At 41.6% G+C, this 23,975-nt stretch overlaps 1 protein-coding gene across 3 annotated transcripts; it reads right to left on the reverse strand.

The window, feature by feature from the left end:
- Nucleotides 1–4,067: 4,067 nt before the first annotated feature.
- On the reverse strand, nucleotides 4,068–23,032 carry LOC148854769 (14-3-3-like protein). Of its 3 annotated transcripts, none has more exons than XM_088983761.1 (5): nucleotides 22,947–23,032; nucleotides 21,773–22,286; nucleotides 21,545–21,667; nucleotides 5,056–5,172; nucleotides 4,068–4,471 (listed from the first exon to the last, which is right to left on the reverse strand). In XM_088983761.1, the coding sequence occupies exons 2-5, from the start codon at nucleotides 22,256–22,258 to the stop codon at nucleotides 4,409–4,411; spliced, it is 789 nt and encodes a 262-aa protein (XP_088839887.1). In that variant the 5' UTR covers nucleotides 22,259–22,286; nucleotides 22,947–23,032; the 3' UTR covers nucleotides 4,068–4,408. The 3 variants fall into 3 exon arrangements, with proteins under 3 accessions (XP_088839887.1, XP_088839885.1, XP_088839886.1); XM_088983759.1 differs by having other exon boundaries at nucleotides 22,940–23,032; XM_088983760.1 differs by having other exon boundaries at nucleotides 22,898–23,032.
- Nucleotides 23,033–23,975: the final 943 nt, after the last annotated feature.

Below are 23,975 nucleotides of genomic sequence, written 5' to 3' on the forward strand. Positions count from 1 at the left end.
TAAATATTTAATATTTAAAAAATGAAAAAAAGAGTTGAGAAGGAGAACTATCAGACTTGTGTTACAATTAACATTAAAATTATTATTTTATTGATAAAAATATTAAAAACTTAAAAATTATTAAAAGATTAAATAAAATGAGAGTAATTGAACCAATGTAGCGTATTAGCATTACATTGGAATCTTCCCACAAACTGTCCCTACTATAGTGTGGATCATCCACGAGAAAATACTGTGGATGATAAATTAGGGTGTGGCCCATCCCTATCCACGCTAGTAGAACACCATATCTTACTATGGACGGAACCAAGATATATACACATTACCGAATGCCACCTAAATGATGAGAGATAATAAGAACCCGAGTGGGTTTTTTTACTTTGATTCATACTTCTTGAATAAGGTCATAAATATTTGGATGTTGGGTATGATAAGTAGGATTTTTCCTATAACGACTTTACCACTACAAGATCTAACTAATAGAGTTTATGGTAGTTGAGGAGTGAATGTGAATAGTCTTCTCATTCAACCATTGTTAGAGATTACTATCGATTCAAATTTATTAGGTATAATGATAATTATGATAACATGAGGACCAAGGTTTAAAGTATCGATATATATTGTATCGGGAGCTTCCCGATACGTCCCTACAGAGAGTGTATCGGGGTTTTGACCAGTTCAAAGGGTGGATGAACCTTAAACCAGGCCTTTGAACCGGATTTAAAAAAAAATAAAAAAAGACTACCGATATGCCTCTACCAATATATTGGGCGTTCCGATATTTTGAACTTGTGAAGGACAATAGCCCATGGATTATATGATCAATGGTTAATGTTAGTTGAATGGCAGGAGGGGAGAGATCAACGTAGCTTCAGAATTACTAAAGTGGAGGTCTAGATGCAGGTTCATAATCTTCCTTTTGAATTAGTTATGGTAAAGAGAGGCCACCAGATTGGCTTATCATTTTTAGCCTGTTGAGTTGTTGAAGCTCTTGGAAATTATTTTCAATGTAATAGCATTGATGATCCTCTTAAAGTTGGTTGCTTTGTGAACCCAACAATTTGGACTAGTAATAAATATGAAAATCTTCTTAATTGAGATATGTTTTATTTGTGGGAAGGTTAGTCACAGCTTGAGAGAATATAACTCCAGTCATAGAGGCGTTCTTTGTATCAGGACCTATACACAACCCTAGGCCATGGTTGAAGGCAGACAACCAGTGGCAAGATGATTGGGTTCGACCAACTCTCCAAGGATGCATGGAGGATTAGAAGAACAGGAGGGAAGTAAGTTCTCACAGATCGATCCTCAGGATTAAATTCTGGATCTGGGGTAGGTAGGCGACGGGAGTTTAGGAGTTCCTCAAGGTCAGCTGACCTGAGTGAAGGTAAAAGTAGTAATAGCGTGGAACACATGCAGGTGTCTAATTACAGTCCAGGTAATAGTGACGGCAAGTCGAGTTTAGGGGCTAAACCCAATAACGACTGTTTGTTTGCCCAAGCTGAATGTATTTTGGGGTAGTTAAGAAGAGCTAGGGATACATCTAGAGTGGAAGCTATTCAATTAAGCTTCTTTCTTGTCCACAATAAACGTTGGAAATCCAAGACAATCCCTGACTCAAAGGGAAACCTCGCTTATTTTGAAGTCGAGTAGTGGGTTGGGTCCTAGGTTGGGTTCTGGATCAATGGGTTTGTTGGGTCTAGAACCTAAAACGTCCCAAAAGATAATTGGAAGAAGCCTTGAAAACTGGGGGGGTAACTTTTTTTAGACCTAAGCTAGGGAGGGGAGGACAAAGTTGGAGATTCTGATTATTTCTCGAGATGATCAAGTTCCAATGTCTAGAGGGGAAGCTATGTGAAAAACAGAAAAAGTAAATGGTCTTGTCTAGTGGAAGTAGTAATATTCGTATCAAGGAAAGAGGAGAATCAAGCAGTAGTCAATCTTCATGAGGTTCAGCAATGGCTTCTGGCGTGTTTGTATAATAAGTTGATTTCTGGTTAGAATTTCTAGATGTTTTGGTAGACTCAAATCTTTGAATTACCACGTGTCTAAGTGGCTTTTACCGATTGTGGTAAAGTTCTCTTAAAAAAAATCATCATAAAGTGAGAAGTTCAAATTAGCTCCCCACAACATCCCACAGCACATCCCCGCAGCGTATTGAAAACATCTCCCCACAGTGTAGGGGGCAATTTTGTCTAAGTGAGACACCACCCAGGTAGGACCTGGGCCAATAGAACCCTCTCAAACTATATGCCTGCACCCTTTCAAAACTGTCAGATACATAACTCCAACAAAGGGTCTCTTTTTCTTTTTTCTTTTTCAGGAAAAAAAACACTTATAAATTATTTGCTGAAGTTAATGAAATAGCGTTATTATACGTCACCAATACAAGATAAATATTTTCACTCTTTGTGATATTCAAGTAGCGGTGTAAACGGATCGAACTCAAATCGAATTAGACAATATCTGAATTTGAATCCAATTAAATATTTGAATATTTGATTCGATTCGAATTAAATTAATTAATTATTTTAGATAATTAATAAATGTATAAAATAAATATTTTATTGATATAAAGTGTATAAATACATAACTTAATTATTATATATAAATTAGATAAAATATTTTATATAAGAATTAAATAATCGGTTGAATTCGGATATTTATTGAATCGAATCGAATAAGGTCATATCCAAATTTGAATTTGATTAACAATTCGGTAAGAATAGGATATCCGAATTCGACTGATTAGATATTCAAATTATCCGAATTTGATTCAATTATATCGAATTCGAAATTGAATTTTCAAATATCGTTGACACCCCTACATTCAAAGGAAGTCACTTACATAAAACACATGATATTTTGGGACTACCTATACGTTACCACATCTCTACCGATGTACATTACACTTGTGCATTGAGAATATCTCTTGTTATTCATGGGAGATGTTCTTAATACACGGCAGTGGTGCTCCATGGATAGAGGTGTAGGAACATTTTTATGATAGGGTGAAAGTAAACGGGATGGGCTCCCCACACAGTGCGCCCCACAATCCATTCCCCTGTAAGGCCGTGAAGGCATGAATTATCATGGTTACCCCACTTCTTGTCATGTCTGATGGTCTCCACACAATTGTCATGGGCCATGAGACACATTCTGTGGGCTCAACTATACTAACTTGTATTCAGTCCTAACTCCTAACAGGTGTTCTCGTTACAGAAATATTCCAAATACACAATAGCAAGTGACTGTAAGTATGGTGTGAACAAGGTTTTAAATATCGATACGCCTGATACGTCGGTAGGGGCATGTCGGGCAGTATCAATCCTTTTAATTTTTTTTAAACCAATTCAAAAGGCTGATTTAAAACTCTTCCACCCCTGATCCGGTTAGAGCCCCGATGCACCCTCTCTAAGGGCATATTGAGGTACTCCCAATACAGGCCGATACATATCAATACTTTGAACCTTGGTGTGATGATCTTGTAAAGGCTGAACCCGATCTCAAACTATACTTGGCCTCTAACTCATGACTCAACTCCTTCTAACAGATTGGAAACTATACTCGGCCTCAGGCACTGCATCTGTCGGATGGTTCAAAGTGTCATACTGTATTATACTATTATTTGAGACAGTACAGCTTCTTATTAAGGCTATAGCCATCCTAATCTAATACCCCATCCTAATCTAACTATTTGTAAATTTTTTTTTTGAATTTTGAGAGGGGAAAAGTTGGTCAATAGGATTTAGATTCCCATTCACCCAGAAACTATGTTCATTTTTCAGATTTATATGAAGACCAGTGAAAGTTTATTTTCCTGAATCACTACCCATCTCCCGTAAATTAATTTTATCATTTAGAGAAAATTTGCCAATACTTGGATGAAACAAAAATGCCCCTTTTAATAATGAGAATTTCATGGCTAAGATGATCATTACCTTATTTACATGAGATATAAAAGAACATGGATATATGCACTTAACCAGATAAGTCTTTCTTGAAAAACAAGTGCATTTACCTGAATAAGTGACTGAAAAGCGAAAGGGGCAAGAAGAGTATCGACATTTTGATCAAAGAATATTCATAGCTTCATGCTACCGTAACAGGAAACGAGACCATCTCTTCAAAGAGTGAATACCAACAAACATTGAATCAACTAATGGAACAAAAGCTGAAAGCTAAAGCCAGATTTGTTGGTTCAAAATAATTAAGAAAAGCCTATAATCCACTGAGGTGTTCCAAGCACAAATACCAAGCCATCTAGATTCTTTTGGGTTCATTAAGAAACCTTGCTACAACTGACTCAATCACATCTATAATAAAGCCTTAAGTGGCAAATACAAGGCCCCATCAGAATAGCCGAACCCAGTATTCATCTGCCATTGCCTCGAGTCAAGATGGATCATCACTGTTGCCCCTCGCCTGATTCTCGTTTAGGGGCTTCTTTGATCTCATCTCCAGCGTCCTCCTGGAAGCAGAAAAACCAAACAAATTTAGCAAATGGAGAAGTTATGTTAGATTGTTAGTCTTCTTCCCTATATCTCTCCCATTCCAGCCGTTTAGAGACATGATTAATGATTAGGACAATCCACTGGGCATATCTCCAGTCCCCATCCAGATTAGCTCCACATTGACCACTTATTGGACCTTTACCCAAATATATTGGCTAAATGAAAATTTTCTGAGTTCCCATCTTTGGTTTTGACATAGCCAAGGAGTTGCTAGGCTAAAACTTCCCCATTAATATACAGAAGGGAGAGGTGAACAAGTCACTAAGCCCACCAACCTTTCTGCCACATGTAAAAGGGCAGCCCAGTGCATTGAGGCTCCTGCCAATGCGGTGTCTGGGGAGGGACAGATGTACGCAGCCTTTTATGACGTGTGAAAAATATGCCCACTTTTACAGGTAAGCTTTATATTAAAAATTAATACTTTCAACAACTAATATTAGTTTGAGAAGCACAATGAAAGGTGAACCATATAGATATATATATCTATAGATAGATAGAGAGAGAGAGAGAGAGAGAGAGAGAGAGAGAGAGAGAGAGAGACCGTAATATCAGAAGTCCACAATGTCAAGTTGTCCCGGAGAAGTTGCATGATCAATGTGCTGTCCTTGTACGATTCCTCACCTAAAGTGTCAAGCTCAGATATAGCCTCATCAAATGCCTGGCCACACAGAAATAACACTGTTGTAAGAACAAAACTCATAAACGACAGAGAAAACTTTAAATCAACAAGATATATTTTTCGCCAAGGGTTGATAATGTGTACACACAGAACTGAAGCACAACCCAACTAGTAGCTTTCACAAACAAAGGCTGACTAGGATAGGCCCAACCCAAGGATCTAAACCATACAACTTTCATTGGAGCCAAATTCAATTCGTTTAATAAACAAAACAAACTATGTTAGTAGGCCCCATACCCGCTTAGCCCAAACACGCCTAAAATTTGGGTTTAACCATCAGGCTAGGTTTGGACCCACAAGGTTAGGCTTCACCACAGGCTGGGACCAAGCCAGGCCCTGATGTCACCTTCAGGGTTGGACCTTGGTCCTAAGCCTGGCCCCAGCCCACTGAAGTTGCAGTCATACACAAAACTGTTATATTATTGATTATATTAAACTAGAAGCAATGTCTAACAATTGAAACAAGGGAAATGAGATCAATGCAACAGTTCTCCAAATGCATCTAACAAGTAAAAATGAGGCAAGTCATGATCTCTTGAGTCATATAAGGTTCTTGACTGCCTAGATCTATATGAAGACACATTCAAAGTAAGAACAGGAGCACATGGCATGTTCCACAATATTTAGAATTTTAGAGCTGGAAGCATCCTCAGTCAAGCATAGAAAAGGGACATCTCATCCAGGCATCAATTTCATGTATTAATACTTGAAACAATAAACCTTACGCCCTTTTATTTCATAGCATACACCCTTATCTATCTACTCTTTTATCAATTGCCTCATAAAGGAACTAGACGTACTAAGAATGGCAGATTGGTCCTAGAATGAAGAGATTGCTGTTTAGTAATTAAGTTTGTTAATACGGACAAATCAATCAGCAGACAGTACAAGAAATTGTTAGTACTTGGTACTTTAGGCTCAGTTTGGTTGCAGTGTAAATTCACTTGCATTAGTGTAAATGCATGCGAGTGCAAATAGGCTCTGTAAGGTGTAAACTCTGATTTATTTTTGCTTCAGAAGTGAAACAGGCAGTAAACTGATGTTTGTCTCCACTTTATATTCAAGAGAATGGAGGTAGGGGGAGGGTTATTTGTTTAGGAGTGAGGTCGGAAGCTAGATGATGTGTTGGTCCACGCTTTATATGAGAGAGGATTGAGGTAGGTGCAAGGTGGTGCAAATTCTGCATTAGTTTTTGAGATGCAAAATTTAGACTGTCAACGAGTACAATTATGACAAGTACAAATTTCGTATCAGATGAGAATGAAAATCATTACCACGTAGTGCAAACAAATGCATGCAAAAATGAACCGGGTGCAAAATTTGTATCTGGTTCAGATTTGCATTGCAAACAAATGGTGCCTTGGTCTCAAAATTTGGTGCAGAACTGAGCAATTACTAGAGTCAATAGGATTTGGGAGGAGATTAGCTTAGTCTACTGGGTCTTAACCCAATGGCTGCCACATATGAAGATTAACCTTTTCTTTACTTTTTTTCTTGAGAAAAATTAACTGGTTTCATAAAAAAGAGAAAGAGGTACACAAGGAGATGTAAGATACATAACAGGGGACAGACCCCTGAGAGTTATACAGGAGGAAATTTGTCACAATACAAGGACTCCAGATTGGCACCTAGTTTTGCTAAACCATCAGAAGTCGCATTTAGCTCCCTTGGAATCCAATACAGAGAAGAATTCATAAGAGACAATAGATCTCTTGCCTCTGTTAAGAAGTGACCAAGTCTCCACGGTCCAGCTTCCTGTTTTTTTTTTCTGATAATTGAAATGATTTTATAAAACAGCAATAGACAATAGTACAAAGTCCTCAAGGAAAGGTACGAGTTGCAACCTCTCCGGGCTAGTTAAGTACAGATTTCCAAATTAATAACAACTTACATAGAAGCACAAAAAAGATCTTCCCTAGAAAAACCCTGTTTGGCTAAAGCATCAGCCAAAGAATTAGCAGACCTACTAACCCATTTTATCTCAACTCTCATATTGCTGGTTAACCACTTTACTTTTTTATGAGATCTTTGTAGCCCCAAATAGTGGTATCCAAGTTTGGGAGCCACCTGGTTACCACCTGAGAGTCCCCTTCAACTAGGAGATGCTCCACCCCAAGCTGGTTGGCGATTTGAATCCCTTGTACTGCAGCAAGGATTTCTGCCCTTGTGGAATCCCCCACTCCCATCGGTCCTGAGAATAGGGAAATTATGTTGCTGTCCTTATTTCTCAGGATACCCCCTATACTTGAAGGCCCGGGGTTGCCTTGGCTGCTTCCATCAAAGTTCAGCTTGATGACACCTTCCAACGGCGGAATCCATTCTGACAGAGTTCTATCCTTCTTTGTTGAAGTGTTAGTTATTACTAGCCAATTTCTCCACAAATCATCAAAGGAGAAGTCATCAAAGATATCCACAGTTTTCAGCCAATGGATTGCTCTTGTTAGGATACAATCCTTCATTTCATCTAGCCCTCTTTCCTCTAAGAAAATTCTTGCATTCTTTTCCTCCCAAAGAGTCCACAGAGTGGCTGCCCTGACACATTTCCACATGATCTTACCTCTTCTAGTGTGCCAAACAAAGACAGATGGGTTGAATAACAAGCTTAAATCAGAAGGCAAAGACCACCCACCTCCAAATAAATAAAGGCTCCACCTCCATATAGCTGTAGCAAAGGAACAAGAGATTAGCAAATTGACACAGTCCTCATTCTCGGTCTTACACAAGGAACACCAATTTGGGGAAAGACAAAGTGAGGGTCTCTTTTTTTGTAAGTTTTCCAAAGTATTAATCTTCCCATAGAAGACTTCCTAGTAGAATACAACAATTTTGGGGGGAATAAGTCGCGCCCAGACTTCTTTGACAGGGAATCCTTGGGAAAAGGGGTTAGAACTAAGGGATTTTAGAAAAGAAGAGCAAGTAAAAGTACCTTTTGGAAGAGGAGTCCAAACCCTTTGCAGAAGAAGTGGGGTCCAAGCAAACGGATTCTAGTAAATGAATTAGCTCAATAACACTATTCAACTCACCATCCCTTAACCCTCTATGAAATCCAAAGTCCCAGTTTAAAGACAAGGGGTTTAACGGGCTCGGGAGAAAAGTTGCAATTAGCTCATGTTTGTGAAGGGAAATGGAATAGAGCGAGGGGAAACAATCTTTGAGGGGTTGAGTACCCACCCAAATATCCTCCCAGAACAGAATAGCATTACCAGAACAAGCACCATACCTGATGAATTTGAAGAAGCGAGGGAGAATACCATGTATAGCCTTCCAAGGTGTAGTGAGGGTAGCTCGGCGAGATATCCCAAAATCCCAACCATTTCCTGCACAACTATAAATGCTTGCCACCACCCTCTCTCTCTCTCTCTCTCTCTCTCTCTCTCTCTCTCTCTCTCTCTCTCTCTCTCTCTCTCTCTCTCGGGGGCATCTCCATAGCCACTTCCCTTGAAGGGCTACATTCTTCAACACTAAGTTCCCTATCCCTAAACCCCCTTCTTCCTTTGGTTTGTTAACTATCTCCCATCTGATCAAGTGATCATTTTTCACCTCTCCTGGTTCCCATAGAAAGTCCCTCATTCTCTTCTCCAGTTTCTTAGCCTCCCTTGGAGGAATCCTGAACACAGAAAGGAAGTAGGTTGGAAGGTTGGCAAGTGTAGCCTTAATTAAAGTCAGCCTACCCCCTATTGAAATGTAATTCTTTTTCCAATCCACCAAGCACTTATCAAATTTCTCAACAATAGGAGCCCAGAAACTACTTTCCTTAGGGTTGGCTCCTAAGGGTAGCCCTAAGTACGTCAAAAGCCAAGAAGAAATATTGCAACCTAAGCATTCTGCACTGGACGCAATCTCCCTATTCTCCAAGTTTACTCTAGCCACACAACTTTTATCAAAATTTACCTTCAAGTTGGAGACCCTCTCAAAAGCACTTATTAAAATCTTAAGGTTCTCCACTTTGCTCAACTCATTCCCTTCACAGAAAATAACAATATCATCAACAAACTGAAGGTGAGTTACTGGAATGCCTCTGCTCCCTATTCTCCATCCCTTTATTTGGCCCTCCTCATCTGCTTTGGAGATCATCCTACTAAAGACATCAGCAACAAGTGTAAAGAGGAAAGGGGAGAGTGGATCCCCTTGTCTTAAGCCTCTATTGGCTGGAAAAAAGTCCTTAACCACCCCATTCACCAACACTGAATAACGACAAGAGTTTAAGCATCCTCTTATCCAATTACACCATTTATCCCCCAAATCCATGTCTTCTCGACATCTCCAGCAGGAAATTCCAATCCACTAAGTCATAGGCTTTCTCCATGTCCAATTTGCAAACAAATCCTTTCCTACCCGATCTCCTTATCTCTTCCACAATCTCGTTTGCAATAAGGATCTGATCTGTAATTTGTCTATCCTGTATAAAGGCTCATTGTGCTTGGCTAACGAGAGAGGGGAGAACTACTTTGATCCTCCTAGAGAGCACTTTTGCCAGAATCTTATAGATGCTTATCACCAGGCTAATTGGCCGAAAATATTTGGGGTGTCTGGCATCATTCTTTTGGGGAATTAAGGCTATAAAGGTGGCATTGATTCCAGGACTCAAAAAATTTTTATCCTCAAATTCTTTAAATACTCCAACTAAGTCTTCTTTGATTATGTCCCAACAGTCCTGATAAAATGCCATTGTAAATCCGTCAGGACCCGGTGCCTTAGCCCTATCAATAGAAAAAACAACTTGCTTAATTTCCTCTTCCTCAATCATTCTTTCCAGCCATCCCTTATCTGTTTGGTTCAAAGTTGGCCAATTCTCCTCCCCTACTATTATCCGATTCTCTAAGGGTCTTTGAAAGATGGATTTGAAGTGATCCACAATCCTACTGCAATCTCCTCTTGAGAGGTTATCTCCACACCATCAACCTCAAGCTTTAGTATCAAAATTTTCCTCCTCCTCCCATTAGCCACATCATGAAAAAAAATTGGAATTTGCATCCCCTTCCTTGATCCACTTATGTCTGGATTTTTGTCTCCAAGAGATCTCCTCCCTCAACAAAGTCTCCTCTAACTCCTTTTTCAATTTCCTCCTCATTTCTCTGTCTTGCTCATCCATCATCCCTTGGGATTCTTTTGCATCTAACTCCTCAATTTGAACCAATGATCTAGCTTTTACCTCCACTCTTCCAAATTGAACCTTATTCCATTCTTTTATTTTGCCTCTCAACCGTTTTAATTTTTTGTGGAATCCAACCCCATCCCATTTCACTTCTCTCAACTCTTCACTCCACCATTCCTTAACCTTAGGCAAGAAGTTCGGGTGTGTCAGCCACATATTTTCAAACCTGAATGGTCTAGATCCATTACCAAGAGGTTCTTGTCCTACTTCTATAGGGTAGTGATCTGAGGTTATCCTAGGTAGGGCCTTAGCCACCAAACCTCTCCAGTGGCTCTCCCAACCCTCATTAAATAGGAATCTGTCAAGCTTTGAGCAGATTGGGTTTGCTTGGAAGTTGGACCAAGTGCAGGTAGCCTATAGTAGAGGAAGCTCCCGTAACTCACAGAAATTTATGAAGTCATTGAACTTCCTCATACTAGTTGTAATGGCCTGCCTAGGATTATTTGACTCATTTGTGAGTCTTATTGCATTAAAATCACCCCCCAAACACCAAGGACCTTGCCACAAACCTTGAATCCCATGAAGCTCCTCCCATAACTCATTCCTCTCTGTGATTATTTAGACCATACACATTTGTTAGCACCCAAGTAAATCCATCTTCCACCATTCTGAATTTTAGGGATACAGTGAAGTTTCCTATTAACTCCTCTACTGGTTCTCCGAAGCCCTCCCTCCACAAAGTTACTATTCCCCCGAGGCTCCCCACGACGGAGCTGAGCACCATCTTACCCCTCTTATTTTCCAAATCTCCCTAACCCACCTTCTATCCAGTTCAGCTAATTTTGTCTCCTTCAACATCACAACATCAGGTCTTTCTCTTCTAAGTAGCTCCTTAATCAATCTCCTTTATATGGCACTACCCAAACCCCTTACATTCCAGCTTATTATCTTCATTACCTCTTAAGAATTTAGCCCTCCAGTAAAGTATTCCTTCATTTAGAACCCTTCTTTCTTTCCCCTCTATCACTGAATTCAATATCCCCTTCGATGTCCATTATTAGACTCTCTACTTCAGACTGCTTCTTCTTTCTCCTACCCTTGTTTCCCACTGACTTCCTATTATGCCCTTTATTTCCTAATTCCTACCCCAATCTATTGGTTCTTGCCTCTGATTCAGGGTTTTTTGGAGCCACCTCTATCATTTCCTCCTTTTGTTTATATTCCTCCAACAGGGCACAAATCTGCTCCCAAATCCATTCTAACTCCTCTTGTTTCCTTTCTAACAACCCAACTCTCTTCTCTAATCGGACTCCATCATTATCAATGGCCACTTCCCTAATACCAGTCGGTTGGTCTGGTTGGGATTCCAGGACATCTGTTACAAGCAGAGAACCCAAGTTAGTATCTAAAACCAAATGGACAGGCTTACCTGGAATTAGCATAGATGGTTGCATGTGGACCGACTGTTGGGTATCAATTCTTGGAGTCAGGACTAGGCCCTTCCCCTTTTCCAAACTCAGCTGTGGAAGCGGACTAGGTACAACCAATACTTCCTCACCCTCTACAGTCAAAAGAAGCTTCACTTCTCTTTCCCTCTGCGTGAATCCTAAGGTAAGGCTCCAAGTTTGATTCCTGTCTCTCTGGCTTGATGTCTTGACTAGGCTACACATATGGGATGGACTCATTTATTGGTCGGGATGCACTCTGCCTTACCTCTTTCAGTGTTCCCAACTCCACCTGTCTTTTGTATAGCATACCCAGTTTGGGAAAGATCTGTTCTCCGCTGCTAAGGCTCACTCTTCTTTGCGTTTTGATAGTACTAGAATCTTGTGGATTCGTCTCCTCCTCTAGGAATAACAGTTCAGTGTTTAGGCTACCCTCTTCCAATATATCTCTTGGCTTTTGGAGGTCGATACTTCCCAAGTTAACATTTCTTCAAAATCTGAAGCAGAATCCGCAAGTTCTTCATCGCCTGTCTATCTTTCCGAATCAGAGTCGAAGACCTCACTGCTCTTCACACTCCTGGGGTTATAGCGATCCTGTTCCTTATGCGGCAACTTCTTCGAGGGTCTCCACTGTAACGAGCTGGAGACCTTCGTTGAACTATCTTCTTCATCTAAGTAACCACTGTCTTCAACAAGGTCTAGATCCTGCCGTTTTAGGGTTCTACGGTTCCGCCTATCCAGGGATAAATGGTTTACCTTCTTGATCGGAATCCATTGTAGTGACGAAGTGGCCGAACCTGCAACTGGCGCGCAGATATGAGAGGAGCTAAAAGGAGAAGAAAATATATGGATTTTACCATCTATTGGAAGCTCCCCCTTCCCAAACACGTGTGACTTAAGTGAGTCACGTGCCCTCTTTAAGTGAGACTTGATTTGGGCCGACTTAAGTTGACGACATGGCCCACCCTTGGTTTCTTTAATAGGCCCAACAATTTTTGAGGCCCACGCGTGCTTACTTGCATTGGCACGTGAGGCTTTACCACTTCACACTCAGTGCCTGGGACACTCGGCTCAAGTTCACCCTTTTTTGGTTCGAACTAGTCTGAGACCTTTAATCTTCCTTCATAACTTGAATTTAAAACCTCCTTCTTGCCGCCTTTAACCATCTGAGCATAAGATTTACTGCACTCCCTTCTGATAGCTTGCACTCCACGTAGTTGACCACCCATCTGCCCCTTCTCTTTTAAAGTCTCCAGTTTTTGCTTACCCAAATCGGTGAAAGACTAATCGACCTTTGAGATTACCAATCTCCTTGTTCCACGTAGGGCCTCTTCTTCTACCTTCTCATCCCCTTCCTTGCAAGCCTCCCTCCACAGTGTAGCTTCTATGGAGGAGGCCAGCCAAACTGAGTAGAAGCAACCTTCCACATTTATCTCCACTTTTCTGGGTATGTCTTCTAGTTTCAACTCCGTTCTATAGAAGAGTTGCTATCGAAGGTCCCCCTAAAAGGCTCTAGCAAGATTACCACCACATAACAGTGCAATGGATGCGGCCACTTCCTGTTTCCACAAATGAAAGGGCAGACCAAGAACTCGTACCATCACCCCGTCCTCAGTGAAGAACTCTTTAGAGTTAGATGAAAAGTTCCACTTAGAGATTGTAATCACACCATATTCAGATTGAAAACTGATAGCTGAGAGCTCTAACTTATCTTCAGTCAGATCAAGCACTGCTTTACTGTTCTCAAAAGGTGTTAGAATAAACATCCCTTTTAACTTCAGTTGTAATACGAGCAGGTCTGCAACTCTCCTCCAATTGCTAACCAGATTTTTAACTTGAACCACATATTTATCTTCCCACTCTTCTCTCCTGGAATAGCCAACCAGCCTATTCTGTCCAAAGGCTAGTAGCTCTTGGACCTGGTCTTCATCTTCAGTTGAAAGTTTGATAGTTTTTCCATTCTCCTTCAGTAGATCCAAACGCAAGGTTTCCAGGTGGTGGTTAAACTCTTCCAGTATTCCATTGATTTTCTTCCATCCAAGTCCCTGCCTACCTTCAGGAAAGCAGACTAGTTGCCTCCTTCCTTTCTCGAAATATTCATAAAGAGCTAAGTAACCCCCTTTACTGTTTCTTCTGCATTCTACAGCATACCTCTTCCCTTCTTGAGTTCTCAATTCCTTCCAGTTTCTTTGTTTACCTTTGAGGCATGCTTCATTCAATACTCCCTGAATACCTTGCAACAGCACTGTGGCCTTCTTCCCTTCCCTAACCTTCAAGCTTGCCCCTCCTTTGTTTTTCAGCTCTTCAAGCAGAAACTCCTTGGCTTCAAACTTCAGCATTCTCCTCCATCGTCCTGCAACCACAAACCCGTCCATAGTCGAATCTTCTTTTCTCATCTTCCTGATGATACTTCTTTGTCAATCCATCTCTTGATCATCTTCGATCTAAAGCAGATGACATATCAACTTTGGCTAACTTACCAGTGTACTTCCTATCTACCTTTAGGATACCGGTGTCCAGCTTCCTGTTGTCCTAACCATTTTATGGTGTTTGCTGAGTCGCCTTCGATGGAGAAGTTCTGAATACCCAGTTTGCTGACTAGGTGAATCCCTCCCTGTAGGGGCTGCTAATACCGGCCTTTGTAGAGTCAGCTAATCCAATTGATCCACTATAAACCCAGCAAACGAGTCCATTTTCATCTCTTAGGATTCCCCCTAACCCTGGCAACTCCAGGGTTACCCAGGGCACTGCCATCAAAATTTAGAGTCCAAGTTGCCCTTCTTGTTGAGGGGACTCTAGGGGTGTGAGGAATGTATGGGGAGGAGTGCAGAAAGTGGACCACATTCCTGTTGAGGTCATTAATATCAACTCCTTTGAACTCTTTTGAGCTGGAAGCCCACTGATTACAATGATAAACAATGTGATTGAGCAGCTCACCTTTAGATTTTGCCTTATTTTCAAACAGGCAATTGTTCCTTTCCTCCCAAATTCCCCAGAGTACTGCTTGAAGCACTATCAGCCAGTAAGCCTTCCCTCTCTTTCTCAGGCCTCTTCCATAACATTGAGAAATCCAATCCTAAACGTGATTGGGAGCCACCCAACTATACCCATCTAGCTGAAGGAAGTAGTTCCAGATGTTTCTGGTTACCTGGCAGTGTATGAAGAGGTGATCAGTTGTCTTACCCTCACAAAGACAAAGGATACAAACATGAGGGGAGATATAAAGCCTTCCAAGGTTCTTCTTCTAAAGTAACTCGCAAGTATTAACTCGATTCAGACACGCCTCCCATACGAAGAAACTCACTCTTGAGGGGACAAGCTTGCACCAGATTCGGGAATCTTGGGAGTTTGGGGAAATGTAAACTTCTTTGAGGGAGAGGAGGAGGTCAGCTAACTCGCTTATCTCCGGTTCCCTTAAGGGTCTTCTGAGGCACAAGTTAATGTTGCTTTCATTGAACGAATAGGGGAGGCACTGAGAAATGGTTGCATCTTTGTTTAGGGTAAGGCTGTAAATCCTAGGATAGGAGTCTGCCAAGGTGGAATCACTCCACCACAGATCAGTCCAGAATTTTATTCTATTTCCATTACCCACCCTAAATCTTGTGAAAGAAAAGAAGAGGTTATGAATGGAGGTGATACCTTTCCAAGAGAAGCCTTTATAAGGGTAAGTCTGCCTCCTTTTGAGAGATAGCAACGTTTCCTAGTAGCTAATTTCTTCACATTTTTCCACCACTAGCTCCCAAAAGTTTGGACTTTTTGGATTCCCACCAAGGGGCAATCCAAAATAAGAAAGGGGAAAGTTTTCCACTCGGCAATTCAGTGTTTCCTTGAAACTTCCTAGAAGAGAATCGTCAATTTGGTTTATGGTTGCTAGGCTGCTCTTTGAGTAATTAACCGTCAACCCGGAGACTAATTCAAAGCATTAAAGCACTCTTTTCATACTTCTGATGTTCTCCAAATCTGCTTCTAGGAACAGAATGACATCATCTGCAAATAGGAGGTGGGAGACAACCCAACCAAGTTGCAGTACTTTCCTGACAATCTAAGCTCTAGTGTAATTATGCACATGGTACAAGAAATTTCCCCTACAAATATTAACGCCATACCAATTCCCAAAGCTGTAGAGCCTCAAGGTACCTTTCATTGAGTTGATTTCAAAAGCATGTTATGCATGGAGATGGAGCCCAATTACAAAAGCCCTTTCTTCCAATTTCATTTCCTTTGGTGATTCCAAACTACTTTTCAAACATTAGGAGAGAGATCATACATTACCATAATAAATAATAGCCTTAGGAGTCACAGGGGATATAATCATACAACTTAAAAAAAATCATATTCGATCAGACACAAATAATCAGATAATGTACTCCACTTGTCAGTATTATAACTTATGGCCTCCTATAGACCAACATATTATTGTTTTATGCCTCACTCTAGTATTTTGGTCTTCTCTGAAATCAAGGATACTTCTTTTTGTGGTAGGGGGTACCATTAGTAGAATGTCCCATGGAGTATTTCCCTAGGATTTTCTAGCTCCTATGATTGTTGTAGTAGTAAACCATCATAGTAAGATCATTAAGATCATCTTTGTCATAGTAAGATCAGGTATCAAGAGAAGTATGATACTTAGAAAAAGAGCATAGCATTTTTTGAAGTCCTCAGTTCCTTTATTTGATCTTTATTAGACCCTTAAAAATTGATATGTGACTTGCAAGAAGCTTATGAGTGTGAACATGAAATATGTAAGTTCCACAACATGTAATTTTGCTTTCAAGGTGGAAGTCTCTCATCATTCTTATCCTCGACCAATGCCAAAATTTAACAGATCTAGATTAACTCCTACTGGCACCAGCAAACATCCAAATGCTAATTTTCTATCTCATAACCAACGATATTAGCAAGCATTTGCAACTCCTCCCCTTCAACAATAATTCCATAAAAAATCTGTTTTGTGTAGATTGACTTCAATGAAATTCTTTCCCAACGAAAAGGAAAAGACAAACACTGGGGATGAAACTTTCAACTCAGCCCCACCCCCCCAAAAAACCATGACAAAATTTAGACCTTTAACTAAACCAAAAAGCCTATTAAAGGTATCACGTATCGGGGAGAATCAGCACTTTGCAAAATGTTTTTGGCTTCAAAATGAAAAATATTCATAAATTTTGGAAATCCAAGCATGTAAGCGCTCCAATATATTCCAAGACTGCAATCCTTATCCACATCATCTCCAAGTCTCTGATCTATTTTACCAACCCAAAGTTAAAAGCCTTTATCAAACATGAAGTGATCTAGAAGTCTTCAATCAACATTATCAATATTTATCATAGGTCGTACCCATGTATTCTTCCATCCCCAACATGGAATCCCCTCCTTGGAGGAGACTTTTGTTTCTACAGTACAACCTTTGACAATTAGAATATCATCATTGTTTTTTTCTATTTTGTACAAGAACTGCCTGGCAAGGGAAGACCAATAGAACCTTTTTTTTTCTTTTTTTTCTTATTGATAAACAAAAACAGTATGGCTACAATGAAATCCCTCTTCAAGAACTGAATGAAGAAGCATATAATGCCAATCGTTACAGAAGTTGGAGAATTTGAATCCTCAGGTTTTGCTAAGATGGATGACCATTAAGATATGAACCTCCATATTTTTCCAAAATCCTTGTACGCAGGGCTGTAAGCAGCAGTGATTTGGGATATGCATCCAAGTAATGAAATTCCTCACACATGAAATAGACCTCATGCACCTCAGTTGCATCAGCGCCTCTGGCATATGCCTCGGGGCGTTTTGGGGGTGCCTCGCCTGTATGTAACAAGTGTTCTCTTCACCGTGCCATCAAGTGCCAACCACTGTGCCTACAGCCGCCACTCCAGCGTCCAAGTGTGTGTCATGGGTGGGCTATGCATGTACTTTTGCATGGGGGATTGCCAATGGCATTATTGTAATACTGTAGTATGCTTTTTCACCTTTTTGATGTTTCTTATTGTCACCCCCCAAAAGCTTAACGTACTCTTTGAGGGGAGATAGGTAGTCGAGTGAGCTCATAAGCATGTAAAGGTTAAGTACGAGATCCCCTCGACACTATACTGTGTGCTTGTGCTTACCACTGATTAATGCAATACAAATAGCCTTTTGCTAATTCGTGTGCCATCTTGTTGCCTTTTTGTGTGTGTTTGCTTTGTGGCGTAGACTTACTCGCCCATTTCGAGTGCCGCACGGGGTCCCAACGATTACCCCCGTGACAGTTGGTATCAGAGCAAGAGCTCCTTTTAAGCCATTCGACCCGCAACGCGAGTTACAACATGAAGCACAACAGGAACATCGTGGAGGAGATCGAGCATGGACTCTACACATCCCATGAGGCCGATGATGCGCCTGCCGACGACATCGACAAGGACAAGGAACCGAAGACCAGCAAACGTGAGAAATCTTCCAACAAGCATGCAGCCGTTGAGTTGCGCATGCTGCATTGCGAAGCCACCATAGGTGAGATGCGAGACTCGATAGACGAGCTGCATCAAAACATGAAAGCCATGGACAACACACTGGTCGAGATTGAAGGTCGCTTGAGTGGAGTCGTGGACGAGGTCCGAGACATAATCAATGGCACGCTCAAGCAAATTTGCAGCACTGCGCGCCAACAAGAAGCAAGCCCCTCCAACTCGCAAGTCCAAGACAGGCTTGACAGTTTTCAAGCCCAGCTCAATGAGATGAAGAACAAGTGGGTAACGTGGAGAAGAAACACCTCCACATCAATGGTCGTCCAGGCCCAACTAGATGAAATGAGAGCGGAGTGGGCCTCACTGAAGTCCGCCGCATGTGCCTCCTCCGACACCCAAGCTCAAATAGAGGAGCTCAAAGCAGAATGTGCAATCTTGAAGAGGGCCATCGCTAATCCAGCTAGCACTTCCTTTGCACATACTCCCTCCCACATCAAGATTAGGGAGCCAACTCCCTATTCGGGTACCCACAATGCACGAGAGCTCGACAACTTCCTGTGGCAAATGGAACAGTACCTTGCTGCCGCCAATGTGACTGATGAAATCACTCAGGTACGCACTGCTACTATGAATTTGACTGATGTCGCTATGTTGTGGTGGCGCAGAAGGTGTGTTGATATAGAACGAGGTACGTGTGTTATCCGTACCTGGGCTAACTTTAAAAGAGAGCTGAAGAGACAGTTCTACCCAGAGAACGTGGAATACCTCGCTCGTCGCAAGATGAAGACTCTCAAGCATGGCGACTCCCTCCATGACTATGCCAAAGAGTTTTCAGCCCTCACATTAGAAGTCACCGACATGTCAGACAAGGACTTATTGTTCAACTTCATGGATGGCCTAAAGCCTTGGGCCGAACTCGAGCTCCAACGACGCAATGTTTAGGACCTTGCCTCCGCCATGGCCGTGGCTGAACAACTTATTGAACGAAGGTTATCGGATGACGAAGGAAACAGACCAGTCAGCCCGCGTACCATACATTCGAGTGGGGGAGATAAACAACCAAGTCCCCCGAAGGAGAAGCCACCCTTCAACCACAAACCAGTCGAGTACCACAAAGGGAAGCAGCCCCAAGGAAGTCAAAGCTACTACAACAACAAATATCAAGGGAGACCCAGCCGTCCTCCCATTTGCTACATTTGTGGGGAGGAGTACTTCACCAGGAATTGCCCAAAGCGAGCAAAGCTGAATGCCCTCATTGCCAAGCTAAGTGATGATGAGCAGAGTGATGGAGAACGGAGTACCCATGCACCTAGAGTGGGCACCCTCCAACTTTTCAATGCCATGATGAAGAAAGGGGCTACCTCCAAACAGCCCTCCTCAGTCAAGAGAGGACCGAGGTATGTTGATGTAACCATTGGCGGGAGGCCAACTAGGGCACTAGTTGACACAGGGGCCACTCACAACTTCATACATTGCAGAGGCCAAGAGACTTAATTTGGCCGTCTCCAAAGAGCCTGGCTGGCTCAAAGCAGTTAACACAGGTGCCAAACCTACTGAAGGCATGGCTCGCCAAGTAAGACTACAACTCAACACCTAGGATGGAGAGATTGACCTCTCTGTCGTCCACATAGATGATTTTGATATTGTCCTTCGAATGGACTTCATGATAGAGGCAAAAGCAACACCGGCGCCTCACCTCGACACCCTGATGATCTTGGACGAGCAGTCACCTTGCATGGTTAACATGATCGCCACCGCCGGCACCAAGAAGAAGCACGTCTCTGCCTTGCAACTCCAACACCACCCTCCATTGATGGCAGAGAGATCTACACCAACCACCATTGCAACTAGAAGTGATCGTAGCAACTTTGGGAAGAAGTCAGCGCCAACATCAGTGCTAGTGCCGTCCCAACAACAGCAGCGAAAGCCACCTTTGCAGCAGAAGCCGCACACACCCACAACTAGTGGGCCCAACAGAAGACCCAAGGCCGTGTCAAGCTTTGCCCACACCTACTACCACAACCACCTGGGAGAGTGAGTGCCACCCGAGCCATTTAGGGACCACATTCACATCATCCCTCAAGATAAATTCCGTAGTAGCTTTGGGGAAAAATGCATGGGAGCCAACACCCTAACAATCCAAAATACCATTTTGACCCAGCCTTGGCCACCAACTTTCCCACCACCATCAGGAACAAGTCAAAATCCTACCTTGAAACAGCCAAGCAGGGGCTTAACTTAGGGACTAGCCATAGGTTTTCCCACCATCAAGAACATCCACTAACAATCTACCCAACCTACTATCTGGGCCTTGGAAGAAACCCGGTTCGTGGAGCAGTCGAAGAACCTTCCTTCACCAACAACAAGTTCAAGCCTCAAGCAAAAACTAGTTTTCGAAGATGAAGACTGAATTGAGTGGGGGAGACTGTAACAAGTGTTCTCTTCACCGTGCCATCAAGTGCCAACCGCCGTGCCTACAACCGCCACTCCAGCGTCCAAGTGTGTGTCAAGGGTGGGCTATGCATGTACTTTTGTATGGGGGATTGCCAATGGCATTATTGTAATACTGTAGTATGCTTTCTCACCTTTTTGATGTTTCTTATTGTCACTCCCCCAAAAGCTTAACGTACTCTTTGAGGGGAGGTAGGTAGTCGAATGAGCTCATATGCATGTAAAGGTTAAGCACGAGATCCCCTCGGCATTGTATTGTGTGCTTGTGCTTACCACTGATTAATGCAATACAAATAGCCTTTTGTTAATTCGTGTGCCATCTTGTTGCCTTTTTGTGTGTGTTTGCTTTGTGGCGTAGACTTACTCGCCCATTTCGAGTGCCGCACGGGTTCCCAACGACTACCCCCGTGACATGTAGGCATGCCTCCAGGTGTATGCCTCCCACAAGTAATGTCAATATAAATTCACTCATATGAGGTTTTTAGCTGAACATGTCTCATTCAACCAAACTAGTATCATAAATATGGGTGTAGCAACTATTGCATTCATTAACAGATGCACAAAAATTACAGTAGTACACTAATACGGTACTATATTGAAAGCAGTTTGTTTCCATGGAACCAGCACGAGTCACCATAATCTAAGCGCAGCTTGAAGTAAAGCTAGAATGCTTCCCAAGTAGTGACAGAGAACAGAAGTAGCAATGCATTAATTTGACAATGTTAAACAAGAACAGACAAGCAAGCAATCACAAGGAGAAAAAAGGCAAATGGTTCAAAGTTCCACATATGCTGTGAGTCTGACAGAAAATCTGAAGCAGTCTCTTCTCATTATGCATGAAACATAACAATAAAAATAACAGTTCCAATGTACTCGAACCAAAAGAAAAAGAAAAGGCATCTTATGTGATATACCTGCTTTGCAAGAGCGCAAGCCCGGTCTGGTGAGTTCAGGATTTCATAATAGAAAACTGAGAAGTTGAGTGCAAGCCCAAGTCTAATTGGGTGAGTGGGAGATAATTCAGCCAGAGCAATGTCCTACATAAAAAGAAATCACCAAATAAATTAAGGACTGCTATATTGGACAAGACAAATAGATATAGAGAGAATTGGGATAACAATAGATCACTGTGAAACATCCACCTGAGCAGACTTGTAAGCCAACAATGTACTCTCAGCAGCTTCCTTCCTCTCAGCACCAGTCTTGAATTCAGCCAGGTACCTGTGGTAATCTCCTTTCATCTTAAGATAGAACACCTTGGATTCTGCAGCTGTTGATGAAGGGATGAGATGTGACTCGAGCAAGCGTAGAATGCCGTCACAGATCTTGCTAAGCTCAGATTCAATCTTCCCCCTGTATTCTTTAATAGCTGCCACATGATCTTCATTTCCCCTACTCTCTTCCTTCTGCTCAATGGAGGAGATAATTCGCCAAGAGGCCCTTCTGGCTCCAATCACATTTTTATAAGCTACAGAAAGAAGATTCCTTTCCTCAACAGTAAGCTCCTCAGAATCCACAATCTTGACGACGCTCTCCATGAACTCCACCATTTCTTCGTATCGTTCAGCCTGCTCGGCCAATTTGGCCATGTAGACACTTTCCTCCCTAGACGATTCAGCCGGAGACATCTTTGTTACGCTAAGCTAAAAGCTGATCCTGCAAAGTAAGTAGCAATAGCCCCAATGTTAATACAATTTCCAGACCTCAAAAGTCCTGGTTAAACAGCGTGTAGAGTTTCCAAAACAGCATTTATCAGCCATTAAGACAAGTATCAAGTTATTATTACATCTCAGTACAAGATTAATGACAGCGCAAAAAATGATAAATAAAGTAAAAAATATTATATATTTTTTTTCTTTAGGATTTAATGATTTAAGACTAGATCTCATGTGGACTGTGACAACAAAGCTACTACCATTTACGGTACATTCACTCAAACAATTAAAATCAATTGAAACACGATTTAATTACAAGGAAACCATGTCCAGATCCAGAGGAAGAAACATAAAAGCAGAGAACTTGAAGCAAAGCCATAACATTGGGATAAGCAACTGCCGAACTCTTATCGGATCCCAAACCATAACCAACAAAAAAATTTATGATTAGCACCACCACCACGTAGGAATAGAAATCAAAGGAAAAAAAAACAAAAACTTGAAAACCTATTCATTCATTTATTCAGCAATAAAGAACGAGAGGAGATCTGTAAAGAGAAAATAAATGAAGCAAAACGCTAGAGATCTAACCCTATTAAGTTCAAAAATTACTTGTTAAAGAGGGGATTGTGAGATTCAAGAGCACGAAGGTACCTGCTACCTCTGAAATTTTGAAAGAATGAAGAAGAAAGTTGGTTTCTCCCTGACTCCCTCTCTCTCTCTCTCTCTCTCCCCCTCTTTCTATTTCTCTGTCTTCTCTGAAAGCCGAAGACGAAGGAAAAACAACGCAAAGAATAGGGGAGAGGCGATGAGGTGCCACGCCCTTGAAATGCTCGCCCACATCCAATCAACAAGCCAGTTATAGTCAGAAACGTGGTCGATTTAGGGAGATTCTGTGTGATCTTCGGCCCAAAAAGCGCCAGGTCGGCACAGACCGTCAAACTTAGCTATCGATGCACCCTTGGGGCGACGAATGGGAGAAAAGGGATCAATTTTTCCATGGAGCTCCATATTCTGCATCCACACCTATTCTACTTATACGAACAGACGCTCTATCCAGTGCTTAGGAGCCCGCACCAATTCTTTCACAGAACTACAGCCTACAGGCGCCCGCTTTTCGCACCCGCACCGATTGTGGTTGTAACTTTTGTCTTGTAACTTTCATGTGCCCGACATACTTGGATACCATATGAATTTTACCATATTGATTAAGGTTCGACTATGTTATGGAAAAAATATGATAGCAAAAAAATAATTGGCCAATAAATTAGAATTATAATCGTAATAGTCAATCAGGTGTTATTTATCAAAATTCATGGGTGGGTTTTGATTGTTCAAAACTGTTTCTATATCATAGGTCCATAAATTATATTAGGGTCTTGGGAGGGGTAGATTAGATGACCAAAATAAGGGTGGCATGTTAAGTAGGAGATCAACTTTTATCAAGGCAAATCTATGCCCATACCATTCTAACAACCTTTTGTAACCTTGCATTGAGAATATCTCCCCATAAAATAAAGTACACAAGAACGGAGATATTTTCAATGCAAGGCAGTAAAAACTGCCCGAATAGGCTTTGCTTGGACTGAAGCTGGACGTGTTAAGCAGATTGGTTCAGATTGGACCTTTGTCAAAATTCAAATAGTCTATCCTAAAGCCCAAACCCATAACAATGTAAAATATCAATTCA

This window comes from Nelumbo lutea, chromosome 4 (assembly GCF_056320005.1).
Source record: "Nelumbo lutea isolate HS-2025 chromosome 4, American lotus-T2T, whole genome shotgun sequence".
In the NCBI taxonomy this organism is placed as follows: Eukaryota; Viridiplantae; Streptophyta; class Magnoliopsida; order Proteales; family Nelumbonaceae; genus Nelumbo; species Nelumbo lutea.